The sequence below is a fragment of the Colius striatus genome, chromosome 20 (assembly GCF_028858725.1).
Source record: "Colius striatus isolate bColStr4 chromosome 20, bColStr4.1.hap1, whole genome shotgun sequence".
Taxonomy (NCBI): Eukaryota; Metazoa; Chordata; class Aves; order Coliiformes; family Coliidae; genus Colius; species Colius striatus.
In genome coordinates, this window is record NC_084778.1 from 2,382,548 (window position 1) to 2,392,145 (window position 9,598).

General features: G+C 61.1%; 1 protein-coding gene across 15 annotated transcripts in view; it reads left to right on the plus strand.

Annotated features, from left to right (window-relative positions):
- AP2B1 (adaptor related protein complex 2 subunit beta 1) overlaps positions 1-9,596 on the plus strand; it is a 77,869-nt gene extending 68,273 nt beyond the window's left edge. For 6 of the 15 annotated variants that reach the window (XR_009820090.1, XR_009820089.1, XR_009820094.1 and 3 more), the window contains 4 exons: positions 60-214; positions 3,705-3,843; positions 5,814-5,944; positions 9,519-9,596. Coding sequence is in view for 9 of the 15 variants with exons in the window: in XM_062012013.1 (XP_061867997.1) it covers positions 60-214; positions 3,705-3,875 (326 nt within the window). In the remaining 6 variants the exon portion in view is untranslated. Of the gene's footprint in view, positions 1-59; positions 215-1,245; positions 3,590-3,704; positions 3,893-3,997; positions 4,331-5,772; positions 5,945-9,518 lie in introns of those variants that run through there. The other 9 variants (XM_062012016.1, XM_062012021.1, XM_062012013.1 and 6 more) reach the window with 8 other exon arrangements.
- Positions 9,597-9,598: the final 2 nt, after the last annotated feature.

Consider the following 9,598-nt stretch of genomic DNA (forward strand, 5'->3'; position numbering starts at 1 on the left):
TGTCCCTGTAGGTGATGAATCTGAATTAACAGGTGTGTTCTCCTTCTTTCTCTCTGAAGACACTGTCTCCAGCAAACTGCAGAACAACAATGTCTACACCATTGCCAAGAGGAACGTGGAGGGGCAGGACATGCTTTACCAGTCTCTGAAGCTCACCAATGGCATCTGGATCCTGGCTGAGCTTCGCATCCAGCCGGGGAACCCCAACTACACGGTGAGGTGGCACAGCCTGGCACCCTCCTGCCTCACCTCACCCCCAGAGCCAGCTCTCCCTGCTCTGCCCAACCTGCTTGTGTGTGGGGAGATCCTGTTAGTGGAGCAGGGGGGTGGGAGGGTTAGGAATGCCCACTGAGCTGGGGGAGCGAGGAACAGCAGAATTGCAGTTGTGTGTTAGCAGTGAGCTGGGATAATGCCTGCTCAGCAATGAGCAGCTCCTTGCCAAGGTTACCCAGAGATAAAGCCAAGAGCCATTAGTGAGAGAGCATTGCCAGGAGGCCCTTCCCCCTCTCATAAACAAGGAGAAATGTCTTTCCTGCAGCACAGACCAGCTGTCTGTGTGGCACAGGCTCTCTGGCCTTGTGCTGCCTGTGCCTGGTGGGGAGCTGCTCTCTGGCCTGCATCATGCACTCCTCTAGCTATTCCCTTTGACTTTTGCTCCCCTTCTGAGGAGCTGTGTGTCTGAGCATCCTGGCATCAGAGGATTTCTCTCCTGGTGGAAGCTGTTGCAGGAGTTTCAAGCAGAATGCCCAGTCTGAGCAGCCCCAGGGTGAGAGCAGCTGGGAGGTGACAAAGTGTCTGCACAAGGACTGATGCTGCAGGCTTGGTCTCAGCCTGATCCCTTTGCTTTAGAGAGAGGTGACAGCCAAGTCTGTGTGTGTCAGGCCCCAGCAGCAAATCATTAGGAGCCCCCAGGTTTAGTGCTGTGATTTACAGCGTGGGGGTAAGTCTCTCCTCTCAGAGCTGGGGTGATGGTCCCTTCCTGCCTGCAGAGGCACCCACATCTGTGAGGGAATCTGGGAACCCCACTGTGGGAGTTTGCTGTCGTGTACCAAGCTCTGCAAAGGCAAGTTTGGTGCTGGTGACAAAGCAATACCCAGGAGGAATACTCAGGCCACGTGTCACCAGCCACCATCTGGCCAACCCACGCTGGAGGTTGGACTGTTCCTTCCTGGAGGTGCTAGCAAGCTCCTGCCTCCCCCTGCCACTGCTAACCTCTGCTCCTCTCCTCTCCTCTCCTCTCCACAGCTCTCCCTGAAATGCCGAGCTCCTGAAGTGTCCCAGTACATCTACCAGGCCTACGATGCCATCTTGAAAAACTAACAGGAGCTGAGCCTGTGCCTCACCCTGCAGAAGGAGGGGGGAGAAAAGGGGTCCCCACACCCTCCTTCAACCACTGGCACAGGGCAGGGGGGGTGGGGGAAAAACAAAGCACTCTTTAACTGGAAGCAGCTGTATTCATGTGTAGGATTTGAGCCCAAGGCACTGACTTTAACAGGTAGCAATTAGTATCCACGTGCTAAGGATGGGAGGGAACAAACCCCTTTGATATTTTTAGTGTCCATGGAGTTTGTAACCACTGCTTCAACTCCTCCCCTCATCCCTCACCCCCTTCTCCTGGGCTTCTCCATTTTGTGCCAATGTTCTGTGTTTTCTAAATGGCTTTAGGCTTTAGTTACTGATTTTGTAGGACAGTGCTCCTGGAGACAGCCAAGCCCAGGCACAGGCTGGCTCTCCAGACTCCAGCCAGAGCTCTTGGGCACCATCCACACTGCACTTTATTTTCTATTTTTATACTTTTCTTTGGGGTTTTTTGTTGAGTTGTTTTGGTTTTTGCTATTGTGGTTGGCTTCAAAGGGAAGGTGATGCCAGGGCAGGTGATTCCAAGGAAGGTGTTGGGAGCCCTGCAGGGATGGTGGGGCTCTAGCAGGGAAGGCACAGAGGATCAGGAGCAGAGCCATCAGCTGGGTCCATGGAGGCAGATGGAGCCCTGAAGAGTGGGGTTTTTTTATTACACTTGTGCTGGCAGACTCAGCTCTGCTTTTGATGGTGGTTTTTTTCCACCCAGCCATCTCCCTGGCTCATTAGCTGCTGATTTGAGGAGTGAGGCTGCTTTTGTGTGGGGAGGAGCTGCAGACCCCAGATGGATAACGGGGTGACATGAAGGAAACAAGCCCATCCTTAGAGCAAAAGGCTTTTGCCAGAGCTCTGCTCATGGCCTCTGCATCCTCACACATCTGCAGCCCCTCATCTTTCTGTGCCTGCCATGGCCAAACTGCCTTCTCAGCCATCCCCTGAGCTGTGCTGCTTGCCCCAGCGCTGCGCTCGCTCTGGAGGTGCTCAGTCAGCTGTGCCCCTGCAGAGAGGAGGCTGCTGCTGGCAGTGTCCTGGGCTGCTGGGGCAGGGGAGCAGCTCTCCCTGTTCCCCTGCTGTCCCCCAAAGCCCAGCCTGGGCCGTGGTAGGAGGTGTTTTGGGCTCTGTGGAGCGGGCACCTGCCTGCCCTGGGGCCTGGGCTGAGTTGAGCAGATGGTGCATTTGTCTCAGTTGCAGCTGAGCTCTGTGTGCCCAGAGGCACAGGGTAACAAGGCTCTGTCACATTCCTGCTCCCACCTCCCCTCCCAAGCAGCCCCATGCCCTGGCCCCTTGTTTCCAACCTGTCCTTAGGGCCAGGGCTGCTTCCCTTTCCAGGCCACGGCTGTGGACTCACCACGTTGCAACCACTAAGTGCTGTGGCAACAGCAGTGAAAGCAAAGCCTCTTGCATGTCCTTGCTCCATCCATAGCTTGTCCTGCTTCACCCAAGCCACTACCCAGAACAACTCTGCCCTCTCCAGCATGCTTCAACACCATCTCCTCCCCTGCAAGCAAAGCTCTTATGCATAGCAAACCCCTCCACGTTGTCTTTTTAGGTGCCACATTCCAAGTCAGTCAGTGTTTTATGGTGAGAGATGGTTCATCAGGGCTTTGGCATTGGCTGCAACCACAAAGCCAGTGCTGGGAGAAGCTCATCATGCCCTGGAAGAGACTCCAGCAGGGCACAGGAGCTGCTGCAGGAGCCTGAGGAAGGTGTAGGAACCCTGTGTAGGAACCCCTGTACTCTGGCTGGCGAAGAAGTGGGTCAGAGCTGGGAGCAATCCAGCCCTTGAGCTCTGCCCACGTGGGCTGGGAGGTGAATTGCTCCAAACCCTGAGGGTACCCTGCAAAAGTCATTAACAGAGCAATTAAAGCACCAGTGGCCCTGAGGGCAGGGAGGAGACAGAAGCCAGCCAGGAACCAACACTGAAGTCTCCTCCACTAAATAGCTGCTGTAGCTTCTATGCTGGGAGGGGTTCCTGAGCACCCCCTTCTCTTGCCAGCGCCCTTCCCAGCCTTGTGGGGGTGTCTGTGCTGCAGGGCAGGGCTGGGGCTCAGCCTGGGGCATCTCTCCTTCCTGAGCACCCCCTTCTCTTGCCAGAGCCCTTCCCAGCTCTGTGGGGGTGTCTTTGCTGCAGGGCTGGGGCTCAGCCTGGGGCATCTCTCCCTCCTGTGTCTGCGTTGTTGTGTTGCTCTTCAGCCTCCCCCTGCCCTCCCTGTCAATAAACTCATTTCCACGATGCTGTGGCTCTGTGTGTGGCTCTGTGGGGCTGGGGACAGGAGCCCAGTCCCCTGCAGGGCAGGTGGGAAGGAGGCTGTTTGCTCATTGGAAGCCTTTTGTCCTGTTTTCACCAGCTACTCAGAGACCTCCCCCCCAAACTAGGGGTTGGCAAGGTGAGGAGGTGGCAGCAGCCTGGCTTCTCATCCCACAGGGCAGCAGGAGCAGGGCCCTGGCTGGCAGAGGACACTGGCACCTGGACACAGACAGCCTCTGGTGAGGAGCAGAAGATGGATGTGTCCATTTAGCCCTTTCTGGGCCTCAGGTGGGCTGTGTATAATGTGCCCTGCTTCCCCTGTGGTGAAATGATGAAGTGGTGTGAGTGGGTGATTCATTTGGAGCACCCTGCACTGCTGCTGGTGCTTTCCAGGGGGCTTTGCCATCGCTGCTCCTGTCTCAGGCTGCAAAACCTCTGGACTGGGGCAGAGCCAAGCTCAGGCAGCCCCAAACTCAGCCCTCCAAGCGGTAAGAAATGCAACAGCAGGAGGAAGAAGCAGGTGTGGGAAGTGGTTCCCTTGAGCAGTGGCTCATTCCCTCACCCCTACCCAGCCTTGGCTTAGTGGCACTTGGGCATCAGGACCTTCCCCTGCAAAGCTGAGGCATGGCAGGTTCTGTATTAGCCCACGGTGCTCTGCCCTGGGGTGCTTTTGTGATAGAGCCTGGAGTGTGTGTGGTAACAGCAACAGGTTGGTTTGGAGTCACTGATGTTGCTGTTGTGTCCCTGCTGTGCCTGGGGTGGGCTGCATGCCCAGCCCCTGGGGAGGGGATGGGATGGGATGGGATGGGATGGGATGGGATGGGATGGGATGGGATGGGATGGGATGGGATTGTTGTGCCCTGCTGTGGGTCTGCTCCTGCTGTGGTGCTGGGGAGGAGCCTGGGGCAGCATCTGCAAGATGCTCAGGCTTCTGCCACGTGGACAATTGTCCCTTTCATCTGCTTTGGCAAAGGGTTTCTCCCTCCCTCCTTGTTCTGCCACGGGCTCCTCAGGGAGAAATTGGTCTTTCCTGCTGCTCTGGATTTGCAGCCACCCTCCTGCCCTGCAAACGGGAACACACCAAGCCCAGCCCAGGCTGTACCTTGGAGACTGAGTTTGCATCATTAACATCATTAGCTCCCGGGGCCAGGAGCTCAGGAGACACTGTGCATGGTCCCTGCAGCCTTCCCAGGCCACGGAGCAGGGAGCTCCCGGGTTGCTCTTTGCAGCTGTGGCTGGAGACAGCCTCAAGCCCCCAGTGCCGAGTGAGCTCCCCAAAGCCCTGCTCCGTGTCAGAGCATGTGCTGAGGGTGCCAGCAGCGGGTGCCAGCAGGTCCCCGAGCTCCCGGTGCAGCAACGGGAAGAGGCAGGAGCTCAGCCGAGGCTGTCGGAGGCTGTGGCAGAGGCAGATGCTGCTCAGCCCCGTCCCTGGCAGCGCCTCTGCTCCTCCCCCGCTGCCGCCCGCGGGCCGGGACGCGGCAGCTCTCTGACGGGTCATTTGGGTTTGTGTCGGTCTCTGGGGCTGGGATGAGCCTCAGACAGCGGGGACGTGGCAGGATCCAGCCCCACTCCCCTCCCCCTCCCCCCTCCTGTATTAAATTTCACGAATAAAACTGCAAGTGAAGAGCATCTTGGAGGGAATTGCTAAAAATAGCCCCAAAGCTGGAGCTTCGGTTGTGCAGGAGAGTTGGTGTGCAGCCAGGATCCCTGCCCTCCCAGGGCTGCCCTGGGACTAGCTGGGGAGCAGAGCAGCATCTAGGGCTGGTAACAACCCCCAGGGACACCTAAATACTCCCCTGGCTGCCAGCATCAGGCAGCTCTGCAGGGAAAATATCCCCCAAGCTCTGAAAGCCTGGGGGAAATGTGAGACAAGGAGAGAGGGGCTCTGCCTGGCTCTGGCACTGCTCTCAGCCCCAGCCCTGCTGCAGTGACATGAAGTGAGGACTGTCCCTCATTTTACCTGCTGCCCTTGTCCCCCTGAGCTGTGGGGCTGGATCTGCCATCCCCTTTTCCCCCAGGAAGGAGACAGCAAGTGTGTTTCCACTTGCACACACTCCTCACCCTGGAGAGGAGCCCCTGGAGAGGATGTTTTCCCCAGCCCAAGGTGCTGACAAGGCAGGGAGAAGCTCAGCTGGGGTTTGGGCTCAGCCAAAGCTGTGTGGTTGCAGCCAGAGCCACGGAGACACTCGTGTTCTTGCTGGTGTCACAGAGAGCTGGAGCAGCATCTGGGATGTGCATCAAGGAGCAGAGAGGTGCAGGAGCTCCAGCAGCATGTCACAGGAGCCTTGACCACAGTCCCCAAGGCTGTGACCAGCATCTTCCTCACAGTCTGGAGTGCAGGTAAATGCTTGGTGTGGGGTGGCCCATAAATGCAGGCACTGCAGGAGAGATGGCCCTGCCTTGGTGAGGCCTGGCACGACCCTGGGCTGAGAGCATCCCCCAGGGACAGCAGGCCCAGCAAGGAGGTGGAGTGCTGTGCCCAAGCAGCAGTGTCGAGGGAAGGAAAGGCTCCCTGCCAGGGCTCCTACCCTCCTCCCACAAAGGGGTCTGGCCTCAGGGGGTTTCCATGGGCTGGGCATGATGCTGCTGGGTGCTGGGGAGGGAAGGGGTGACCGTGTTGCACCCAGCACACTGCAGGGTGTGTCTTTTCCCAGCGGCACCTCCCCAGAGCCCCGGGAGAAGCCCGTGTCCCTCCTGGCTTCTAGTGACTCTGTCTGGGCATTCCCTGCCTCCTTTCCCCTCCTCCCCTGCCTGGGCACTGCCTGCATCTCTCCCCGGGCATCCCCTGCCTCTCTGCCTGAGCAGAGCCTCCTTCCCTGCCTGACCACCCCCCGCATCCCTCCCGGGCATCGCTGCCCGCATCCCAGCCTGACCACTGCCTGCCTCCCTCTCCAGGCACTGCCTGGGCATTCCCTGCAGCCCTCCCTGGCCACTGCTTCCATTCCCTCCCGGGTGCTGCCTGCCTCTCTGCCTGGGCAGAGCCAGCCTCTGTCCTCGGGCACCTCCTGCCTCCATCCCCAGCTCCCTGCTGCCTCCATCCCTGGGCATCTTCTGCCTCCATCCCCAGCTCCCTGCTGCCTCCATCCCCAGCTCCCTGCTGCCTCCATCCCCGGGCATCTCCTGCCTCCATCCCCAGCTCCCTGCAGCCTCCATCCCCGGGCATCTCCTGCCTCCATCCCCGGGCACCTCCTGCCTCCATCCCCAGCTCCCTGCTGCCTCCATCCCCGGGCATCTCCTGCCTCCATCCCCAGCTCCCTGCTGCCTCCATCCCCGGGCACCTCCTGCCTCCATCCCCGGGCACCTCCTGCCTCCATCCGCGGCCCCTGCCGCCTCCCCGCCTCCCCGTGCCCCGGCCGGGCTCCGCGCCCCGCCGCCGGCTCCTCCCGGCCCGTGGGTACCGCGGCGCGGGGCGGGGGCCGTGCCGGGGCTCTGCAGCGGGGCCGCCCCGCTCCGGGCTCGCCGCATGGCTCCGCCGCCCGCCGGGGCGCCGCCGGCCCGGGCCGCCGCTGCCAGGTAGGGTGGGCGGCCGGGAGAGGTGGGGGCCGGGGGGGCGAAGCTGGCGCTGGGCAGGGCCGGGAGGGGGGCGGCGAGGGGAAGGGAAGGGACGGGGGGTCCCCAGCCAAAGTTGAGCGCCTTTGCTCCCCGCTCCGCAGCGCGGCCCCGGCGGCTGCTCGTGTGTCCCCCCCCCGGCCCGAAGCCCCCCGTGTGTCCCCCCCCGGCCCCGAAGCCCCCCGTGTGTCCCCCCCCGGCCCCGGCAGCCCCCCGGCTTCCCTCAGCCCCCGCGCCGGGAGCCGTTGCCGAGGATGCTGCTGCGCCGCCCGCGGCGGGAGCGACCCCCGGCAGGGTCGGGGCGGGATGCGGGGTGCGGGGTGCGGGGTGCGGGGTGCGGGGTGAGGAGCGGGATGCTGCCGCTGCCCTCCCCCAGCCGCGGGGGCCAGGGCTTGCTCCGGCTGCCCCCGGCGGGGTGGGGGCCGGGGCCGGGAGGCGGTGGGCTGCCCAAGGTCGCGCCGGGGGCTGGAGCATCCTTCCCGGCTGCAGCCTGCGAGCCCCAGCGCGACCCCGCATCCTGCTGGGCTCCGAGCTCCCGGGGCCCCTCGGCTGGTCCCCGCTCGCCCATCCCGGCGGGGGGCTCCCCGGCTGCATCCCCCCCCCAGCACCTCAGGTTCCCACGCTGCCGCGGCAGGCTCGCGGGGCCAGGAGCTGTCAGCTTGGCCTCTGATGCTTTAGGGGTGCCAGCCGGCTTTTTGGGGGCCTGGGAGCTGGCTTTCCCCGTGTGCCAGCCCGGGGGGTGCTGGGGTGGCATGACAGGGCTCAGCCTGCTCCCTGGCTCAGGGCAGCCCCGTGGTTGCTGGGTCTCCAGTTGTTTGCCTCCAGCACCCTCTGGCTCAGCAGAGGATCTGGGGTTGCTTCTGCAAGGAGGATGGGTTTGAAGGGATGGGGTTGTCCCTGCAGCACAGTGGCCCCCCAGGACTTGCAGTGACAGTGCTTTGTGCTGGTGAGGAAAGGCCCTGGCAGGGCCAGGTGTGGGGGCTCCTGAACCCCTCGTGTCCCTGTGTGTGGCACAGAGATGCTCCTGCTGCCAGGGCTGGGGTGAGCAGGTCCCTGAGGGCAGTCAGAACCCCAGCACAGCCTGCCACAGTCCCCAGCCCTGGGCACAAATGCACCCTGCTGCCCTGGGGCTGGCTCAGGCCCTGGCAGCTCCCAGCCCTGCTGTGCAGAGGGTGAGGACGGTGTGAGCCATGGCCCAGTTTGGGGGGCTGCAGGAGGCTCAGCCTGCCCAACCTCCCCAGCACCAGGAATCTCCACAACCACGGGGCAAATCACCTCCATGAAACAGGCAGGACAGGGCAGTTGGAACCTGCTGCTTTCTGCCAGCTCAGAGGCCACTGCCCTGTGCTTTGGGAATGGTTTTCAGGGAACACAGAGCAAAGCATCACAGACTAGGAAAAGCATCCACACTTTGGGACGAAGCACAAGCTGCTTCCTAGCAATGGGAGCAAGAAAAAGTGGGACCCAGCCCCTCACATTTGGTGTTTTCATCGCAGCTTCTGGTCAGGAACCTGGTGCCAGTGGGTGTTTGAGCTTCTGAGACTCTGCTCCTGCACCCTTGTGTGTGGGTTCTCACCCCATGTGCTCCCACATGTGTGGCCCTGCCCTGGGGCCCCTCCAGCCTCAGCACACGTTCCAGCAGCCTGTGGGCTCAGCTCTCAGCTGCCTTGGAAATCACCCTCCAGCGAGTTAATTGCCAAACCACTCAAAGGCTGAAATGAAACATTAAAGCTGACAGTGGCAGGCACAGAGTCATCAACCCCCCCACTCCAGCAAAAGGCAATTCTGGCTGTCCAAGGGAAGATGGATTTTGCAGGATGTTACAGGACAAATCTCCAGCACAGCCCTGGCCCTGCTGCTGCCAAGGCTGGGGCAAACCCTGAGCCACAGACAGTCCCTTTCCTGCAGGTTTCCTTGTTCTGACACTGAAAGGGCTGAATGTGCCTGTGAAAACCTTTCTGGGATAAAATTACCTCAAAGCTTTTCTCTCCTTGGCTTTGCAGGGTGGGAACCTCTGAGAGGGACCCTGAGGTGACCCCAGAGGAGGCTCAACAAGCCACCTGAGCAGGCTGCCCAGATGGGCTGTGGAGTCTCCTGTGGGGCCATTCAAACCCACTTGGATGAGTTCTTGTGTTCCCTACTCTAGGTGCTCCTGCTCTGGCAGGGGAGTTGCACTGGATGAGCTTTCCAGGTCCCTTCCAGCCCTTCAGACCTGTGATTCTGTGAGGTCTCCCAGTGCTGAGCACCTTGCTCTTGCATCCCAAGGCCAGATTAAACCCCCTCTCCCCATCCTTCCCATCACCTGAAAGAACAAGTGGAGGGTCTGCCAGAGTGCCTGTAGGATCTAACCAGCCTCTCCTTGCAGGGACGAGCTATCCCGGAGGGGAAATGCATCGTGAATGGGGCTGAGGCGTGGGAATATGCGGCCTCAGCCCCGCGGGGGCA